This window comes from Leptosomus discolor, chromosome 7 (genome assembly GCF_034619465.1).
Source record: "Leptosomus discolor isolate bLepDis1 chromosome 7, bLepDis1.hap2, whole genome shotgun sequence".
NCBI classification, from domain to species: domain Eukaryota; kingdom Metazoa; phylum Chordata; class Aves; order Leptosomiformes; family Leptosomidae; genus Leptosomus; species Leptosomus discolor.
Genome location: NC_141397.1, coordinates 23,356,144 through 23,377,454, shown reverse-complemented (window position 1 = coordinate 23,377,454; position 21,311 = coordinate 23,356,144). Strand labels below are relative to the sequence as shown.

Below are 21,311 nucleotides of genomic sequence, written 5' to 3'. Positions count from 1 at the left end.
TTCAGGTTTATTTTGGAATAGTGTTGCAGTTCAGTGGCTAGTCTGGTCTGTTGGGTTGTACCTAATGGTTGGGCTGCTCTTCTGATCTCTGGAGGCTGCTGGAATCGAACTGACTGTTTCAGAGTGCAGTTGCTGTAAGGCAGCTGCCTTCTTGGTGCAGAATTCAGCAGTGGAAGGAAACTATAAATGTTACTCCCAAGCCCTATATTGCATGTTTACTACCACCTCAGATTCAGATATCTCAAAGCATAGTCAACACTCTTGACTGGTTCATCTACCAGTATGTTAACTTCAAAACTAGTTTGGTGATAATTTTTATTAGCGGCCTCCTGTTAGGAGGAGACCGGAAATGGTACAACGAAAATAGATCTTCTTTTGTGCTAAGCATATTGCAAGCTTATAGCAGCTAGATCTTGCCCAGTTTTCTGTTGGAAATGTTGCATCTGACTTACAGTGAGGACTACGGGGAGCAAAGATACAAATCTTACTTTTAATGCTATTCCACTTCTTTCTGTTTCGGGAGGGTGTCAGTGGGCCTGACAGAGTAATGCACAAGACCTGCAGGGAACGATCAAGCTTTTGTATAGGCAATTCTACTACTCAGGAGAATTTTTGTATTAATGGTAAGCTGGCAGCATGACTTAAATTTTTCCTTCCCGTTTCCACTGCTACTCCCAACAGCATGTTGGAAGAATCTAGTGTTCAAGGGACTGGAAAAAAAATGTATTGTCAGTGCATCCTCCATGCAGATTGTGAGGAGTGCACTCTGAGTTGGCTAGTCTCTTCCAGGCTGTGGAGTAGGACTGTTTAGGGACTTAAGTATTTCCAACTGCATAGCAGAGTACTTACTTTGTGTTGTGTTACGTCTTAAATCAGCACAGTGCTGCTTATCTGCTGCAGATGCAGATCTACTGTCCACTTTAAAAGAGCCAAGGAAGGGTTGCTGCCAAAAGTTGTGGAGTGCAGAGTCAGGGCGAACAGCACTGGCATTTGTACAGCAGAGTAACGAGATTGTTCAGGAGCTGCTGGAGTATCCTGCCACTGGCTTAAAGACAGTGAAATAAAAGCTTGCCTCAGAGTTGCCTAACCTATTCAGTGAGACTTAAAACTGCAGGCCTGTCTTTTGTTTATTTATGGTTTTCTGAAAGGTACTCCTGAAGGAAACCCTGAAACTGGGAAATCTGTCTTTACGCAAATACGGTGTCAAACGAACTGTTCTTCTGACACGGTACTGCAGACCTGTCCTTTAAAGAGATTAGTGGCTCGCCTTTACTTCATTGTCTAGGAATGTTTTGATCAGCGTAGCTCTAACACCTAACTGCGCATTGACAGCTGATTGCTGGGAGAGATGGTTTTGCTCGCTGCACTGTTACCACTACAAATGTTTCTGCTTGGCTAGCTCCCAGAATAGGCTGTCACCAGCTCTGAGTCTGTGCTGAAAACAGTGTTGGACTGTGGGGGGAGGGGGAGCAAATGAAATAAAAGTATGACAGCTCTGAGTGACCTGCTGTGAAGCTGTAGCCTCGAATTTCTCTCTCTGGGATAGTGAAGAGGCAGCTACAGATTTATGCTACAAATACTTCCATACTGCTTGGTGATATCAAATGGAGGTGTGTACCGAAGATTTGGATAGGGCATTTGATCATATTTCAGCCTCCTGCCCCAAATTATCTTGGCTTTCTGGGCAATTAAAAAAAAAAGTTTGGTGACTTACTATGTAACTAAAGAACAGCATTTGTTTATCAGTTTAACTTTTAAATTTTCAGTTTAACTTCAAGCAAGAGTATTTTGTGTAGTAAGAAACCTTGCTTTGGTGCAGGAAAGGAGTAAAGGAGAAGGTTCAATTATAACTCTTCAGGGAGTCTTTGTACACTGAAATAATAGCAGCTTGCTTTAAATGGTCATTTCAGCTTTCCCTGAGAAAATCTGTGTTGTAGCCCTGTATCAAACAGTTTTGCTAGTATTGTAAGAGTAGTTGTCTTCAAGGGAAATGAGGAAGTCTGACATTTAGCCTTTTGAGGCATGTTCAAGCTGTAGAATTTAATGCCTGGACTTCATCTTACGCAAACATACGGAAGTAAAAAATGGCTCTGTTTTGGTCAGTTCTCAATACTTTTTTCTTGCAGGTTTAAGAGGAGAATATATCTTACATATAGTCTGCCAGAAAAAGCCTGTGTGATAAGTTTCATTTTTTTGCATCTCTGTCCATGGGGATTTACTAATTAGCATTTGAATATTCTTCCTGTAGTAATGAAATGGCAAGATGTGCAAAGTCTTAGTGTGCAATTCTGGTGTTCTCATATGAAATCCTGTCTTGCTAGCTCTGATTAGCGTTTAGTAAGTTCTAACCTTGCTCTTTTTTAGGGTCTCTGAAAGGTAACAGGAAAGAGTTCCAGGAGCACAACAAAGGAACATGGCAACCCAAGGTATATAATGCATTACAAGTATGTTATTAGACTCTAGCTGTTCTAATAAAGAGCTGTTAAACTGGCTCGTTACTCCCTTTTTTGAACTTTTTAAAGTCACTTGGATCGAATAATGTCTGCTGTACTGCAGTAATTAATACCTTACAGCAGAATGCAAGCCTGCAAACAAGTTTGTCATTGTAAGCATTTTGGGTCCCTTTACTGTCAAGTATATAACCACAGTATGTGGAGAAGGGGGCCTTTAAGCAGTGACTGCTCTGCCTGGTGATTGGGTTTATAGATGTCTGCCTTGGTTCAGCGGAAAGCCTCGAGTCAAAACTGCCGTCTTGCTTGCAGTGCTACCTCTGCTGGGTTTAGGTAGTTTATAACAGTTTATTTTTGTTTAAAATCTCTGTCATATATTGAAGGATTAATATGTGTTGGAGTAATTGAACTAAACGTAATTCTTCAACAATGATTTTTTACAGCTGACTTGATGGAGCTGGATATGGCAATGGAGCCAGACAGAAAAGCAGCAGTCAGTCATTGGCAGCAACAGTCGTATCTGGATTCTGGTATCCATTCTGGTGCCACAACAACTGCTCCCTCCTTGAGTGGCAAGGGAAATCCTGAAGAAGAAGATGTGGACACAACACAAGTGCTATACGAGTGGGAGCAGGGATTCTCTCAGTCCTTCACGCAGGAGCAAGTTGCTGGTAAGGCCTTTTCTGTTACACTGGTTTACTTAGGCATGCAGCTTAATACGGAAACCTAATTACGAAATTATTACCAGCCTAGAAAATGAGCTTTTATTCCTAGTTTGAGTAACGAGTTACCTTGTTTTCCAGATATTGATGGCCAGTATGCAATGACTAGAGCTCAGAGGGTGCGTGCAGCTATGTTCCCTGAAACACTGGATGAAGGAATGCAAATCCCATCTACGCAATTTGATGCTGCTCATCCAACTAATGTACAACGGCTGGCTGAGCCATCCCAGATGTTAAAACATGCTGTTGTTAATTTGATTAACTATCAAGATGATGCTGAACTTGCAACTCGTGCAATCCCAGAACTGACCAAACTGTTGAATGATGAGGACCAGGTAAGCATTTTCTTTGCCTCAGTGTAGCTTGCTTGTGGGGCTTCTTCAACGGCCTTAAAACTAAAAGCTTTCGTCAAATATTTCTGTAGGTGGTGGTGAACAAGGCTGCGGTTATGGTTCATCAGTTATCCAAAAAGGAAGCCTCTCGCCATGCTATTATGAGATCTCCTCAGATGGTGTCTGCTATTGTACGTACCATGCAAAACACAAACGATGTGGAAACAGCCCGTTGTACTGCAGGCACACTACACAATCTCTCACACCACCGTGAAGGCTTGTTGGCAATCTTCAAATCAGGAGGCATCCCCGCTTTGGTTAAAATGCTTGGGTATGTGGACTAAGACAGTACTCGTGCTTTTTAGTTGGTACTGGTAGGTGCAGGTACTCACAGTTTTTTCTTTTATTTCCTTTTGTAGGTCACCAGTGGACTCTGTGCTGTTCTACGCCATTACAACTCTTCACAATCTCCTGTTACATCAGGAAGGAGCCAAAATGGCTGTCCGTCTGGCTGGTGGGCTGCAGAAAATGGTTGCCTTGCTCAACAAGACAAATGTCAAATTCTTGGCCATCACAACAGACTGCCTTCAGATTTTAGCATATGGCAATCAAGAAAGTAAGGTAAGTGCCTGTGCCACCGAAGCACTTAAAACGAGCAAGCTTGCTGTGGATGGCCTAACAGCTCCTGTGTGCTGATCCCCTTCTGAATCTTCAGCCTTGTTGGGCTTTTGCCAGTCAGTCCTGACCTTGCAAGAGGTGAGGGACGCAGGAATCCTTTTGCGGAAATGCAGTCGTGCTTAGAGCGAGACTGCAAGACTTACAGACCACACCAGCACATGTGAACAATTTTTTAGGGATCTGTAACCTATGATGGGTGTAAGCAAGCAACAGTTGCTACCCACTGACATGTGCAGGAAGTGACAGATAAATGTTATTTTTTGCTGTCTTTCAGCTGATTATTCTGGCAAGTGGTGGACCCCAGGCTCTAGTAAACATAATGAGGACCTATACTTACGAAAAACTATTGTGGACCACGAGTAGGGTGCTGAAGGTGTTGTCCGTTTGCTCTAGCAACAAACCTGCTATTGTTGAGGCTGGTAAGTACCTTGTACCCATGGTAACTTAAAAAAAGCTATACAGTATTTCAGGATCAGTACATTCCACACAAGAACAAACTGCCAGCATCAAAAATTGAACTTGGATCAGTCCTTGAGTCCATAACTAGTTTTGGAGGTTTTAGTGTACAGAGTTACGAAAGGTAGTCTGTTCTAAGTAAGTCTGCTCTGGTGTTAGCTGGGTGGCTTAGTGGCTGAGCGTGGTCAGAATGGTCCCCTTAGAATACGTGTACATTTAAAAGGCCCAAAGAGAATCTCGAGACTTTTTTTCTATGTGATGAAGTGTTAGGGCCTAGCCATGTTACAATGCTAATGCCAAGAGAGATCCCAAAGCTTGCGAGATACTCACTCAGACTTCAAGGAGGAGGAGGACCTGGCTGTTCACAAGATGAGCATCTCAGTAATGGTGTCAAATCTGAGTAATGGTATCAAATCTGTACCATCTTCTAGGTGGGATGCAAGCTTTGGGACTCCACCTCACAGATCCAAGCCAGCGTCTTGTCCAAAACTGTCTCTGGACTCTGAGAAATCTGTCAGATGCTGCAACAAAGCAGGTAAATGGCTCTTCTGAGGTGTCAGGGTCAAAAGCCAACATAGTAGAAGAGCAGAGAGACTAAACTTTTCTTCCCTTCTTTTTTCTGCAGGAGGGCATGGAAGGCCTTCTAGGGACTCTTGTTCAGCTTTTAGGATCAGATGATATTAATGTTGTGACTTGTGCTGCTGGCATCCTTTCTAACCTTACCTGCAACAATTACAAGAACAAGATGATGGTGTGCCAGGTTGGTGGCATCGAGGCTCTTGTGCGCACAGTTCTTCGGGCTGGAGACAGGGAAGACATCACAGAACCTGCTATTTGTGCACTCCGTCACCTCACCAGCAGGCATCAAGAAGCTGAGATGGCTCAAAATGCAGTACGTCTCCATTACGGACTCCCAGTGGTGGTTAAACTGTTGCACCCACCCTCGCACTGGCCTTTGATCAAGGTAAGTAACAGCTGAAAGGTGGTGCTTTTTTGAGTGTAACTTTAACTGTGAAAAAGACTTTTGTTTCTACAGTGTTGGGGAATGTAACTTGTCTGATGGGAAAGTTGCTTCAGTTGAGCAACTTAGTGTTGTCTCCTAGAGATTTAAGCATTTGGGATCAACCAATTAAAAAGAGAAACGGCTCACAGCAAGCACACCTGTCATGCTCCTTTATTCCCCCCCTTTCTGAATGGCAGGCTACCGTTGGCTTGATCCGCAATCTGGCGCTCTGTCCTGCGAACCACGCCCCGCTGCGTGAACAAGGTGCTATTCCAAGGCTAGTTCAGTTGCTGGTTAGAGCACATCAAGATACCCAGCGACGTACCTCTATGGGTGGAACGCAACAGCAGTTTGTGGTAAGTGGCCACCACGATGCAAAGTTACGTGTAGAACTTGGCTCTCAGACTCCTCGTTTGCCCATGTGCCTCAGCCGTGTACTGTTTGGACTAAAGAGCTGTTTTATCATTTGCTCTATTTCATGTTCTTCTTTTGCTGTGCTGATAATTCTGTTTATTTAAGAAGACCTGAAGATTTTCTTAAATAAACAAGAATGCCAAAGCCTTCGTTCTTATTTTGCTGAGAACCCCTTCAGCACTTAATTCTGACTGTGGTAGAGCACAGAAATATTGGTTTTGCCAACTCAGGCAAGTCAAGTAGTTCTTTACTGGGAAACCAGAATGGCCTTGTCCTCAGAAGTGTGCATTTAAGGATGCTATCGCAGCTTACTGTGTATTGCTGAGCTGTAAAAGTGCTGAAAAGATGTGCGGGCTCCGTACCTGTCACCTGTTCAGGTACTGGGTCAGTGTGGCAAGATCAGCCTCTATTTTTTTTTCCCCTTTTTTGCCCTGTTAAACACATGAGCACAGGGGAAGGTGCCTTAGCACGGGCAGTACCTGCTAGTACAGGAGTGCAGTTAATTCTTGCAGAGGCAGGACGGGGCCTCCTTGTCACTGATAACCACTGTTTCAGACTTAGCAAACTGCCAATCTGCTCCAGCTTGGGGAAAAGAGCCAGTGTTGTCAGATGTGAACTTCATAATGAACTGAAGTAGAACGGAGGGAGGAGTTCCACAGAGATGCTTCGCTAACTGAATTTAGTTGGACAAACTGGCCCGACTCCTAGCAGGGATGGTAGGTTTGAAGGCCAGCAGTAGATAGCAGACATGAGCCCTGTTGAGGGAGGAGGGGGTATGTGCAGGCAACAAATTTCGTTGGTTGACAGGCTGATCAGCTTTTTGACAGTCATTTTAGAAGACTGCACGCAGTATCTCAACTTCAAAAAATGCTTTTTCTTTCCCTAACTAGGAGGGTGTGCGTATGGAAGAAATTGTTGAGGGCTGCACTGGAGCCCTGCATATTCTCGCACGTGATGTTCATAATCGAATCGTAATCAGGGGTCTGAATACCATTCCGCTATTTGTGCAGGTAAGTCAGAGCTCAAGACAATGCTGTGGTACATCTTGGGAGAACTGGTAAAATGGCTTTTTCTTTTCCTTGGTAGAACTGCTAAGTCAGATTGTGCTGAAGAGCTCGTTTCAAGTAGGAGAGCTAAAGAAACCCTTGTGTTTTGGTTGCAGTTGTTGTACTCTCCCATTGAGAATATCCAGAGAGTAGCTGCAGGTGTACTTTGTGAACTGGCTCAAGACAAGGAAGCAGCTGAAGCAATTGAAGCTGAAGGTGCCACTGCCCCTTTAACAGAACTGCTTCATTCTAGGAACGAGGGTGTTGGTAAGTGAACTTAAAAGGCAGGTTTCGTACTTGAGTTAGAGAAGTTGCCAGAAGACTTGACCTCTGCTAAAATCTCTCTTCCTGTCGATAGCAACATACGCAGCTGCAGTGCTGTTCAGAATGTCTGAGGACAAACCACAGGACTATAAGAAACGACTGTCGGTTGAATTGACGAGCTCTCTGTTCCGGACTGAGCCAATGGCTTGGAACGAGGTGAGTCACATCTTCTGTGTGAATGGCTCCTTTGGGAGACCTTTACTTCTCGGTCCTCCGTCCTTCCAGTAGTGCAGCGTAGATGCCATCAGTGATCCGGGTCCAGCTTTACACAGGGCTCTACCTTCTTTACGCTCTCTGCATAAATGTTCAGGTTCAGTGACCCTGTGGCAAGCAGCCCTAGAGCTGCTCTTGCCCTTGCAGACAGGAAGGGTCTGTTCTCTGCTGCTGCTAAAGTTTATAGTTCTTGTTCTGTTGGTTGGTGTGCAAAGCTGGATAGAAGAGCTTTGTACTTTCCTGTGCTGCTTGTCAGAACCTAGTGAATCCTGCATGCAAAAATGGAGGTATGAGGGATACGAGGGAAGTGTAAACATAAAGCATCCTGTGAGGCTTCTGCCAAGCAGTTGCTGTAGGACTAATGCTCTTGGGGTGGGGAAGCAACTTGGGTTCTCCTTGGAATTGAGCTTTCAGACTAGAATGTGTTTGCAGGCTGATTATCACACCTTGCCTTTTTTCATGCTTAAAGGGCTACACAGTGAGTTGAGACTGAAAACAAACTGTGTGCCATGTGGTAGAGGGAAGGTTTCACTAAGTGTCTCCCCCCAGATTCTTAAGATGCAGGAGCCTTGCTTGTCTTGTACGTTCGTATTAAATAAAGGGCAGTACCCTTGGTTTGTCCTACTTCAGTGCTTACTTTTCTGTGTTCCCAAAATCTGTATCTACCACAGCAGTGGGGGGGGAACCAAACCGAAACCGGAGTCTCTCTTTGAGACTGGAGTTAGGTAATTGCACTACAGCCAGGCGGTTATTTCTGTGATTGGACAGACTGGGAGAGGGTCCTTCTGCTGAAGGACCCTCTTAAGGACTCTTAAAAGCTCTTATTGCTGGCTCAGGAATGCCTGAGCAGCTGACTCAACAGGAGCTGGGCTGGTGCACCTGAGGAGGAGGAGGAGTGTTCCTAGACCTGCCCTGCCTTTTTCATTCCCAAAGGGAACCCTCCTTCCAGGGGTCTGTGGATTCCTGTGCCTAAATCAGGCTGTTCTAGATTGGCTGCAGATGCTTAGATGAAAAGGCATTTCATGTTCACAGAAGTACCGTGCTGAGGAGGAGTTGCTAGAGAGGGATCTGGGGCAAGCTTCAGTAGTTTTTAAACTCAGAATTACTAGTGCTGGCCCAAGGACCTGACACTAAAACTGTTCTGTAACTTCTTGTGTGCATTTAGACAGCAGATCTTGGACTTGATATTGGTGCCCAGGGAGAACCTCTTGGATACCGCCCGGATGGTATGTCTCTTCTGGTCCCCTTGACTAAACTTAAGTTGGATGAAGTCAAGTCATAGATTTTAAAGGAGAACTGCAAATGAGTGAAGAGTGAATTACTCTTCAGCAAGATGCTGTGAGCTGACAGGCAGACGGGAGCTGCCGGCTCTAATAACCAGTTTCTGCAGCACCACTGGCAGCCTGAATGGAGCCGTATGAACATGCAGAACTGGTGTCTCTTGTCTGAGTCTTGTGGGAGAATCTCCCGCTGAGCTGTTGTTTCCAGAAATCTTTTACATTCTTTGCAAATGGACTTGACAATTCCAATGGTGCAGTTTTTCTTTAAAACAAAAAAGCTGGTATTGAATGTATTGGGCTGTAAGTGCCTATAGACTTGAACGCAAGCCTATCCCTAAGGATTCTAAGCTATTTTTGACTAGTCTTTCAGAAGCAAGCCTACAGTCTTGGAGCGTGGTTTTGCTGCAGTATTGTTAAATTTTAGTACTGTTGATTGTGCAGACTAATGGCTTGGCTGGAATCTGCTCGTGCTTCTGACTGCAGTGTGCTTTGTCTGCAGAATTGTACTGGAAGGCTGTTGCGAACAGTGGAATAGCCATTAAGGGCAGGCAACAGATTGTTTTGAACTTGGCTGAACTAGAAAAAGATTAGATGGCTACAAAGATCTTCTCACACACTGATACTTGCAGCTTCTGATGCATCTAACATCTGTTAACATTATGCTTTTTTTCCCTCTGCCACCTTTAACTTTCTTAGATCCTAGCTACCGTTCTTTCCACTCTGGCGGATACGGTCAGGATGCCTTGGGTATGGACCCTATGATGGAACATGAAATGGGTGGCCACCACCCTGGTGCTGACTACCCAGTTGATGGTCTGCCAGATCTTGGCCATGCCCAGGACCTTATGGATGGGCTGCCTCCAGGTGACAGTAATCAGTTGGCCTGGTTCGATACTGACCTGTAAATCATCCTTTAGGTAAGAAGCTCCAACCTTGAATTTAAACACAAAACAAAGAGAGAAAAAGAGGTGACTGGACCGCGGCCTCGGTTGGCAGGGAGGGATTGGCTCAGTTGGGTCCCAGTGTGCCAGAACAGTGAATGCACACGCTCTGGAAGCACACCATCAGTGCGCCCCAGCCTGACTTCTGCTGTGAGGTGTGGAAGTAATTAACTGTAGCGTCTTGTGCGCTGGCTTCTTGCAGTGTTGGTGTGTTGAACCAGCCCTGTGCTCAGAGCGCTGACACCTGTTTTCTTTCTCTTTGCAGCTGTATCATCTGAATGAACTTGCGTTGATTGGCCTGTAGAGTTGCTGAGAGGGCTCGAGGGGTGGGCTAGTATCTCAGAAAGTGCCTGACACACTAACCAAGCTGAGTTTCCTATGGGAACAATTGAAGTAAACTTTTTGTTCTGGTCCTTTTTGGTCGAGGAGTAATAATACAAATGGATTTTGGGAGTGATTCAAGAAACGAAGAATGCACAAGAATGAATTGCAAGATGGAATTTATCAAACCCTAGCCTTGCTTGTTAAAAATTTATTATTTTTTTTAAATCTCTGTAATGGTACTGACCTTGCTTGCTTTGGAAGTAGCCTTTCTTTTCGCAGTAATTGTCGTTAGGTTTTTTTTTTTAAGTCTCTCGTAGTATTAAGTTATAGTGAATATGCTACAGCAGTTTCTAATTTTTAAGGATTGAGTAAAGGTGTAGAACACTAATTCATAATCGCTCTAACTGTATTCTGAATAAAGTGTAACATTGTGTAGCCTTTTTGTATAAAAAAACTAGACAAATAGAAATGGTCCAATTAGTTTCCTTTTTAATATGCTTAAAATAAGCAGGTGGATCTATTTCATGTTTTTGATCAAAAACTTTATCTGGGATATGTCTGGGTAGGGGCCAGTAAGAACTGTTTATTTGGAACCTTGTATTGGACAGTTTACCAGTTGCCTTTTATCCCAAAGTTATTGTAGCCTGCTGTGATACAGATGCTTCATGAGAAAAATGCAGTTATAAAATGGTTCAAAATTAAAGTAAACTTTTAATTCACTCTGTGTCAGATTATTTCAGACCATAAAGTATAGTGGCTGTTTGTTAGCAAGTTTTTTGAAAATTGTCCTGGAATTGCACAACTTCACTGCTTCAGAACCATTTACCTTTTCCCTCCTGCTGAGGAACTGTTGCCCTTTAGAGCCCCAAGTGGAAGGACAGAGGCTTATAGGGGTGTCCTGAGGCAGTGTGCCTGCACCTGATCTGCTGCCTGTTCCTCACTCAGCACAGGGCAGGTTGGGCCAGGTGTGGGCCAACTACACTTGGGGCTGGGCCTGCCAGCCAGGCGCTCACTTCGGGAAGTGTGAACAGCACTATCAGTCAGCTGTGTGCTGTCACCAGAGGCACCTGAGGATCCTTTGCTTACAGCCTGTTCAGTAGCTTACACCCATTTTCAGGTGTTGTCAGGGGTCAGTTGCTGTGTGAGGATGGCCAGTGGGTAACTGACTGCTTGAGGCAGCACCGGTGTGGCAGGAAGGAGGGAAGGCAGCCCTCGGACCGGTGCTTAGTCAGGGACTGTGCGGAGCTGCACAGTGGTGCAGCTGCCTCAGCCCAGAGCAAGCGCTCCTGGGCCCTTCTGCCCCAGTGCAGCAGTTTGCTGGCAGGAGGTCAGAGGGGGTCGGGGCAGTGAAGGACCATGGCTCAAGTTGGGGTGCCCAGGTGCTGAGGGTGGAACCAGGCTGCTCCCCCTTCCACTGGCCAAGCGAAGGCGCTGCACCAGTGGAGGGGCAAGTCTCACCCCATCGGTCAGGTCTGTTCCTCTCAGCCACGCTCACGGTAGAAGACTGTTAGTATAAAATACTTCAAATAATGGCCACCACCACACTTTTCCCCATTTCTAGTAATTCCAGCTGTTAAGCTATGAAAAATAGTGATTTTTAATGCAAGAAAACAATTCCTGTAAAATGTACATGGTGGAATTGGTTTGTTTACCTAGAAGTGTTTGCTGGCTTCCATGCTCGCTGGTGAACAGGGCTGTCCAAGAGCAGGGTGGTCGCAGCAACTCAGTAAGGCACCTGCACGGGGTAGGTGTGGCAGGTGCTGCTTTGACAGGCGAACCTGAAGTGGTCACAGTGCCATGCTGTGCCTGCTCAGGGCACGTAGGGGTGAAGAATAATATACTTTACACACCGTGGCATCTGCTAGCTCTAGAGGGCCCTTCCTAGAGCATCAGCTTCTACTGGGGACAAGTGACAAGCTCATCATCTCACCTGTTTTCAAAGAGCAGCTCCAGCCAGGGGCCTTGGCAGTGAGCGCGACGCTCCACCAGTGCAGTTTAAGTGCTGGGCGCACAGTCTCACAAGAAGCACCCCTGCTACTGCATAAAAAACCTGATAGGACGGATCATGCATACACGCCACACCTACATTGTCACTATGTCATCACAGGGCAACCAGCTGTTCCAGCTGCGTGAGATGAGCAACATTGTCTTCATAAAAAGGTACTGCCTAGTGCCAGCCATAGGCATGAGGTGACCCCTTCAGATAAACAACCAAGGCATTCACCTGGTCTGCAAGATAAGAAACATTTCTAGCAGTAGCTTAAAAGAGTGAAACGCTTTACTTCTATCTTGTGAAATAACCATACTATTTATTTAATTTACGCATTTCAAACTTGGCTGTCAAATACTTGAGCTACATCACGTAAGGGCAGCAAGGTAAAGTAGTAACCAAGAGTTCATCCTTACGGGGGTTTAAAAAACAAACAAACAAACAAACACAACCTCCCGCAAACCAGTTTCCCTCCCTTCCTGAATGAAGCCTCCCAGATTCAGCTACGGCACAGCTTGCTAAATTAGTTACGGCTGCTCGGCTCACGTGAAGGTGTTCCTGCAGGACGGAGGTGCTGAGCAGCCTATACACAACTTGCACATCTCGGCAGGCTGGTCAGAAACAGTTCACTTGGTGGTCTTGATATTTTCATGTCCCACCATTCGCAGAATTTCCAATGCCAAGGAAGCAACAGCACCGTCGGCATGAGCGCTAGGAATTAAAGCCAGTAACATCTATTAGACATTCTCAAGGGAAAACCTTATGTTCAAATTCCACATTTGCCATTATCCATGCTGGAAAATTCTTAACACCCATTAACTGCACTGTATACCCTGCTTTTCTGTTAAGCAGCAACATGCAACTAGTGAATTCTGCCCTGTAGCAAATGTTGTGTAAAAATGAGTTTCAGCTCAAATTCACAGTAACTGCTACCTCACTCAATCTCCTCTCCAAAAAGATGCAATTTATCACATCACCGTCCCGCCCCCCCCCCCCCCCCCCCCGGATCTGCACATACACACCTTCCAGTTTGACAGAAAGATGTGTTTCCACGCACACAGGCTCTTACCCCAGCACGGGGGGCAGTTCCACCTGTCTCCTGTAGGGAGGACTGACCACCCCACCACAGGTTTGAGATTGGTGGGGCCTTTTCCTTTGCTTCCTCACCTAAGTTTTTATTATATGTATTATTTTGCCTAGTTTTTCCTTCTGGAAACATGTTTTCCCTAGCATTGGAACAGAGGCTGTAACACATTACTGCTAGTCCACAGAAACAAGTGGGTTTTGTTTAGAGACTACTATCCCTCATCTCTAGCTTAGAAAGGCCACTAGTAGATCAATCTGCAACTTCCTCGGTTGGTGCTAATGACAAACACCTACCGACACTCCATGCTTTGGGGAACGCAGAGCTAGCCAGGAAATCCAAATGACCAGTCCACACTATGTAAGCCAATGTCTCAATGAGCAGCAGTTTAAACCAGAAAATTAAGTTACCTGAAACAAACTCATCTTGGCAACTGTCTTCCCTGAAAGATAAATGGCTACGATCCCCCATTTTAAAGCATAGATTTGGTTCCGTGTAGCTACTAAGCAGAATGGGCTGGTTATGCGTCACCCAGAGCTGCCTGTTCTGACTAGCTGAGGATGTATTGCAGAGATAGTTCAGCAACCCACAGCTGCTACACGGCAGCAGGAGAGCACCGAAAGCAGCTTCCAGTCCAAGCAGTGCCCCTCTCCTGGCACGTGACCGCTTGGCTGGTATCCTCCTTCTGCCACACAGGCAGAGCGAAAGATTTAGAAACCTGTCTGTAAAAAATGAGCAAAACAAAACCGCTCCTCAGTCACTTCAACCCAGAGATAATATGTGGGTGGAAGGGCCTGGGAGCTTAGACCACTCAGGGGATGGCTTAGATCCAGGATCGCAGTTGCAGCCTTCTCTAAAACATTTCCAATTCCACATGAGATACAGAGAGGCTTCTAAATTGGGTTCAAAGAACAGGTGAGGAGACCAAGTTTATTAGGTCACAAGGAATGTTCTGGGACAGATGCCATATAAGGGAATCTGGGGAGACAGCAGAATATCCATAACCTCCATAAATGAAATGGCCGTTCAGCTAAACCTGGTACAGCTTCCTAGCCCCAGGCTTCTCATGCCTGCCCGTTGCCAATTTGCCCATGTCTGAGTCCATTCTGGCCCCAAGATCCCAGCTGAAGCCCTCTCAGTTTCCTCTGGAGGCAAATGGTTAGGGACACGTGTTCCCTAAAGAAGGGGAGGGAGGGAAATTAAATCCATGAGCTGTCAGGGACACCCCTGTTGCTGCTGCAGTGCTGGAGCTCAGCACAGCAGAGGAACTTGGCTTACCCTGATGTATCAAAACCCTCATCATTGGCATCAGCTAGAATTTGGTCTACTGAGCATCTTGTGTCAAAGAAGAGTGAATGCAGTATGTGGTTTTCTGAGTAAAGAAATGTATAGATAACAATTAGAGGAAGCCAGAAAAGCAGACTGAAGGACCGTGACTGGGCTGTCTAGTGCATTTAATGCTGAAATGCTACAAAACAGAGTGAAAAGCAGTTCTAAAAGAAGAAAACCCCACTGCCATCTTCAGTGGCGGTGCCAATGTCTCCCTTGGAGAGGGCTGACGTTTTATTTTAGTTAGATAATGTGTCATACAAAAACCCATGAGTCAGCAGCTGAGTATGTGGGAGTGATGCAGACTGTTCTCAACAAGTTTGGTTAGTCCTTGGTGTGCACCTCCTTACACTCCCCACATCCCAACATTTCCTCTCCATATCTGCCCACATCCCCCCTTCCTTCCAACACAGGGTACACCCTGCCATAATGTCAAGAAGCCAGTTTTCCCAAACAACTCACCCATATAAAGCCTGTGTTTGAAAGCACGAAGAACACTGAGATTATCTTAGTGTTTCAAAAACTGATCTATAAACTAGTAAAATTCTCACGAATTTTAGTTCAACCAGGAGTGAAATGCAGCACAACAGCTCACAGCAGGAGTTTAAAATTTGTTTTGAGGGGCATAGAACAGCAATTCATTCATTCATATGTCCAAGGGGGATTAGATGAGGGAAAGTCTAATGGGAGATGAGCTGAGGTTTGGTCAACTTGTTGGGACTAGCACCTCTGTTCTCGCAGAGGAGACCGTGGCATTCCCCTAAGTCTCATGCCTTCTTGGAGAAGCCACAGGTATTCTTAAACAAAAGCAGTTCTGTTCTTCAGCTGAGCATTTGAAACTAATCAGCTTGCAAGTGTACCAAACACAATGATGCTAAAACAGGGCACAAACCTTGCATTGTGCATCTATCTCGCTCTGCCAAGAACCACTAAACAGTATCTGGTTATAGAGACTGATATAGAGTGTTTGGAATAAAATATTTTTTTAAATAAAGCAATCAACACATGGACACACATTGGGCTGGACTGTGCAGCACACTGTGGCTCACGCACGACAACATGTCAGAAACACCAGCAAGCTCTGAACAAGAGGAGTTTGGAGAAGAGCAGTGCAGGGAGGGGGGCCAGGGACAGAAACCTGAGAAGCTTATACTGCACAGAAGGCGATTACAGCAGACCATGGCAGACAAAAGAGGCAGCAAGCGCTTTCAGTCCTGGAAATTCCTGGAAGCCTGAGGGAACTCACCTGGCAGTCTGGGCCAGGCTTTCTAGAGTCTGGATAAGAGCATCACCATCATTCTTCAGGCTCTCCAAGCACTTCTCGTTTGAAGTTATCTGGAACAAAAAGAAAGAACCGTTATCAAAGGCTTCGCAAGAAATTCCTTTCTGTCATTTTTTTGTGAGATAGGGGAGAGGGAGACAAGTTATAGCATTTATTACAATTGTAAATGGAATGTAACATTAAATAGACCCAAGAGAAAGTCCCTTTTACTGAACAGGACTGAATTTTAGGCACAGGCCATGTAAAATGTCTTGGCTTAATTAACAAGATTCACTCTTGTTCTGATTCCCTGTATATGAGCAAATTCCCACAACACAGTCTGCCAATCCTGATTTAATCCTTAGTACCAATGCAAATACAAGCCCCATTTAGTTTGAATTCCAGGGAGATCTCGGGGAGATTTTCATTTCTCACTTCAGGGAAAAAATAACCAAGCTTGTATCAAACTTCAGATCAGGACGTGTAGGGTTTCTCTGAGAGAAGCCAGGTTAAAATCACTGCAATGTTAATAGTTGCATACTGAAGTTTTTCTTGCCCCTCATCGGTCATTAGGAATATTACCTGCCCAGGACTGTCACCTACAGGGCAGGGGACTGAGTGACCAAAGCTGTATGCCCTTTTGTCTCAAGTGAATCCTGATTGTAGCTGATTTTGCTGCTGGCGTGTTTCATCACACCAATCTGTAATGACTGGTTTATTGTTTCTCCGGCCTTAGGCAGTATAACTACACAGCTCCAAGGGGCCGCACATTTCCTGACCAGTTAAGCAGGTGAATGGAAGGTCACAGGGGACATGACATGAAGTCGTATGGCACTGGCACAAACAGACACTGAGTACTCAGCAGCTTGCTGCAGAAGCTCTTGTATCTCAAAAACTGACTGAAAAAAAAAGGTTTGCGTGTCAGTTCTTGTTTGCAAGGGTAAATAAATCTTGGCCGAAGAGAAAGGAAAAGAGGAGGACCAGAGCAGATGATTATTTTGATACTGAAGGAGTTAATGCTTGAAAAGATGACTTCTAATCCCAAAATCTGGCAAGGACTTTTAAGATTTAGCATGCCGTGGCTGGCCCTATTTACCATTGATCAAGCATCTGGGCGATATGCCTTCACATCTCCCTCTTAAACCACAAGGGAAGCTGTATTTACAGCTGCCATCCCACCATAACTCATCAGCAGCGATTCTGCAACAACAGTGTCATTACATCCATAATTCCAACATCCTGTAGTTAAGCAGTAACAGGGAACAGGGACCTGTCTGAGGTAAACTAAAATGTATCCTGTATGTTGGAAAAAAAACAGCAATGCCATTACCTAAGTACAAATCATTGGTAAATCCTGATTACAAGTCATTAAATCTTTTTACTCTCTTGAGGTTTATATCTGACCCTTTCAGTTTATATTTCCATAATCCATTCTTCTATACCTGTCACCTGTTAAGACGCAGAAGATGTTTTGTAATCTGGGTTCTGAATGTGAGACCACCACCACACATCACAGTAACAATGCAGCTGCAATAGAGGAGAAAAGTGCTTTCACCACAAGCCATTGCTTCCTATTTCTACACAGCGCTCATGCCTCTGACAAACACCTCACCAGAACTTCTGCAGCTCACCACCCACTGCCACATTCTTTGCACTTGCACATTCATGCCCTTGTTCATCCTGTTTATCCCTTAAAAGAGCCATAGGTCATGCGGGGAGGAAGGTCACTAGGACTGGATCACGCTCCATAAAACTACAAGGTCCAATAAAGGTTACAGATATCTCCAATTCTAATACATCCTAACTCCTGGGTGCTGACATCTGTACAATCCTCACAGTCTTTTAACAAATTAGCCTTTTTGCATTATACATAGAACATTCAAAATATGGTCAACTATAAAATCCAGTAGCAAGAAAGTGTTTTAATTCTAAAATGCTCTGTTTCAAACAATAACTTAGTCCAACTGATTCATAGAGTCTGACTATAAGCTTACCCATGTTGCAGCATGCCTTGCATCATTATTAAGAATACACTTCTGTGGATACAATGCATTTGAATGGAAAGGATTAAACCAGCTGTATATGCACAGAAATCATAATGGACAGAAACAGAAAGACCCAATGGTTCATCTACCCCATCTCCTTATTATACTTCACTGTTCCAAGCAGCTTTCAGCCACAAGCGATGGGCTTCTGTGCCTATGGATCTATCCATAGGGGCTGCTCCCCTGTCTAATAAAATGCTTCAATAAGATCCTTTCAGCAGTAAAAGCGGTACCACAAGGAGGGAAAGGATCAGCTCTTTATCATCATGAGCAGCCTGCAGACTGTTTCAATTAAGTCTAAAACAAATTTGGGACACATTTACTTGAGAGCATCAACTAACAGCATCAACTAAGCCAAGGGGTGTTGGCGAAGAACAGACCCGTCCAGCCGGCAGTGCCACCCCCACGCACAAATGGAGAACTTGCACTGACAAAACGTGGCTGTAGGGATTTACGCAGGCTGCTGGGGTTTCCCCACCTGCTCCTGAGCACTGGGGTCCAGAAAACTGCTTGCTATCTACTGCCAGGCATCCACACCACCGGCCTGGGAGAGGATCAACATTGTGGCAGCAGGAAAGCTTCAGGTCGAATATAGGGTGAGCTGCCAGTGCCCTGTAGCCAGCTCGACCGCCGCTGCGGTTTTTTGACAGTACTCCCATGCTTTCAGTGCTCTGACCGCCAGAATTTATTTGCCCTTTATCAGCCTGTGTGGTAGATCTGATTGCTCCATGACTGATCAGAAGGTCTCTCGCGTACAACAGATTACATAAAACTCATGAGAAATATTGTCTGAATCACTCACTGTTCACTTTCAAGACACAAGATACAACTTTACCCGTGTTTCTTATCTAAAAATTGTTCTGGTTTTTGTCTTCATTTTGTTCCATAGATAAAACCACATTCTGACAGGACATAAAACCTTCAGTAACCAAAATTTTAGAAATGAACATATTTTTCACTTAGCTTGTTATCTTTTTATTCTACCCAGCATTGTTGTGCCTTTTATCCACACCAGTTCTAGATCTCATCCACTTGGAATTTTAACAACTAGTTCAATGATCTCCTGAAATATTGCTATTTGTTAGGGCTGGCTACAGCACATATTCAATGACATAATCAATAGCTATTCCTTTAATTAAAAATGTAATTAAGTCTCAGTTTAGTTGTACACTCACTGCAATTTAACAAGAGTTTCAAAATTACTTTTCGTTGTTAAGCCAATAGCCATTCAGAAGCTTTCCTCTCTTTAATTCTATTAAACGAGGGTGAGCCATAAGGAGTACCATAGTTGATACATAAAGATCAGTATTTCCTAAAATTTAGGATAGCTATGTTCAGGTACGATGGTTCTGCTAAAGGTCAGTGCAGGAAAAGACATAACATAGAACATTTGCTGGAAGATCATCTTCACTAATAAAGTGAGGAGTTTTGGATTCTCACTCTAAGACGTGACTTTCACAATTCAAGTTTCAGGAAAGCATGGAAACTTAAGGGACAATTACTCTTCTTAAGGCCGGTTTCATAATACTGCACTGCTTTCTCTGATTAGTCATACCTCACATTTCGTAATTTACGACTGAGTTAAATGACCTAAGTAGTAAACTACTCTCTCACCATCTTGAAGAGAAAGAAATTTTCCAGTGTTGTTGAGGTTTCGAGTAAACCTTAAGCTTGATGTTTGTGAAGTGAACTGGGAAATAATGCAAAATACTGACTGGGTAAAAATAAGGACCTTTTTATTTGAAACTTTTTTTTTGTTGAAGAAAGGCCTCAGGAGCCCATTTAGCTGCACCTTCAAGTCTTATCTTCTCAAATAAACAACTGCTGGATGTGTTTACCATTTCCACACTCAGCGGATGCTTTTCTACAAGCCATCATCACCATGCCTGTATACACAGATACAAGCAAGGCATTTCATAAATGCTTTTTCTCACAAACTGGCTTTTTCTCTTTCCCAAACACATGCATTTTAAACCTCATAAAGTAATGCTTCCTTACTTTTTCCTCAAAATTTAATACAATTAAGCTAATTACCTTTGCAGGATTAGTTAGCTCAAGTTCTCACTTAACTTTACCAACACTGGCTGAGAGCAGCCACATGGGTAACACAGGAGCTGCTGTGGGCTGGTTTATCAGAACGACCAGATACACGTAGGTCCAACGTTACCATCACTTGGATATTGACAATGCTGTGAATAAAGTACCACTCATCCCCAGCTGGAGGCTTTTCTATGAATGGGAATTGTATCTTCAGCTAATGCTGCAGTAAAACCAATAAGCAACATATTTTTTCTGTGCACTGACTGGGCCCAGGACCCTATGTAGGACATAGAATGTATTTTTAAAAATTAAGTTTTTGGAATAAAAAAATTTAAAGAATTAAGCACACTCCTATTGCCTTCTAAACACTATTTCAAATCATGTCATCATAGTAAGTGCTGTTCCCACAATTCTAAATGTGCATCTCAGACTTTTCATTCCTGCTTCCACCTTCAACTGGCTGAAGGCACCGTCAGTAGGACAGCACCTTTCATCCCCACCCAAAGCTGCTGTTTCAAATGCTGTCCAGGCTGGTTGATGGCTATTCATAGCTGCTTAGTGTGACCTTATTCCCATTTTTTAAGGAACAAATGTCACAAAATATAGTGGTGTCAAAAACATTGCTATAGCTGACATGACAGCCCAGCAAAGAAGTCAATGGGATGGTAATGTCAGAAATGAGGCACAATGCCCGGACTGGAGGAGAAAACCTGGCAGCATTGCATCCCATCTTACACCTATCCCAAGGCATTTAATGGTACCTTTCCTCCCAGGCTGTCAGTGCTGAGCTATTCACCAGCACTGGAGTAATCAAACAAAACACGTCACTTGATTTGTTACTCACAACTCATAACGACTAGGCCAGAAATACGCAGCCATTCCTTCTTAATGAAGGATCACCATAACCAAGAATATACTGCAAACGGACTCGTTCAGGGGAGCATCTATGCAAAATAAAACTAACAGATCCATCAATTGTGTTGAAACTTACTAAATATAAATATTTCTTTCATTAAAAATCCCCTCTCCAAGCATATTCATGAAGCTGGCAGTGTCCAGAGGAGGCATAAGAAATGGAGCCCTCACTTCCTGTGACAGATCAAATGGAACTGTCACTTCTGTAAGCCTGCACACTTACTCTTACAAAGTAACATAGTCCTACTTTTGTGTAACAAAGGGCCAGACTCAATAAAGCATTTGGAGCCTACAAAGCCGAGGCTGTAATGATTATGTTTCAGGTGTCAGCCTCCAAAGAGGAATCCGAAGCAGAGACCAAGATACTTGCAGAGTGCATGGGGAGTGCGTAGTTGTCGAAGGACATGGAAACCTGCATGTTGAGCATGAAGTTATCTGAATCCCCTCTCCTCTCTGGAGCTCAG

General features: G+C 44.3%; 2 protein-coding genes across 4 annotated transcripts in view; one reads left to right on the top strand and one right to left on the bottom strand.

Annotated features, from left to right (window-relative positions):
* Positions 1–2,395: 2,395 nt before the first annotated feature.
* On the top strand, positions 2,396–10,189 carry CTNNB1 (catenin beta 1). Of its 3 annotated transcripts, XM_086468672.1 has the most exons (15): positions 2,396–2,426; positions 2,894–3,121; positions 3,254–3,507; positions 3,597–3,835; positions 3,924–4,125; positions 4,457–4,601; positions 5,070–5,173; positions 5,264–5,602; positions 5,839–5,997; positions 6,946–7,065; positions 7,218–7,368; positions 7,460–7,581; positions 8,804–8,864; positions 9,615–9,835; positions 10,125–10,158. In XM_086468672.1, the coding sequence occupies exons 1-14, from the start codon at positions 2,414–2,416 to the stop codon at positions 9,821–9,823; spliced, it is 2,346 nt and encodes a 781-aa protein (XP_086324798.1). In that variant the 5' UTR covers positions 2,396–2,413; the 3' UTR covers positions 9,824–9,835; positions 10,125–10,158. The 3 variants fall into 3 exon arrangements, with proteins under 3 accessions (XP_086324798.1, XP_086324799.1, XP_086324797.1); XM_086468673.1 differs by lacking the exon at positions 9,615–9,835 and having other exon boundaries at positions 10,125–10,189; XM_086468671.1 differs by having other exon boundaries at positions 9,615–10,167.
* A 2,469-nt stretch (positions 10,190–12,658) lies between these two features.
* ULK4 (unc-51 like kinase 4) overlaps positions 12,659–21,311 on the bottom strand; it is a 231,804-nt gene continuing 223,151 nt past the window's right edge. The window contains exons 35-36 of the mRNA XM_086467979.1: positions 15,833–15,921; positions 12,659–12,884 (exon numbers count right to left, since the gene is read on the bottom strand). Coding sequence (XP_086324105.1) covers positions 12,800–12,884; positions 15,833–15,921 — 174 coding nt within the window. The 3' untranslated portion in view covers positions 12,659–12,799. The remainder of the gene's footprint in view (positions 12,885–15,832; positions 15,922–21,311) is intronic.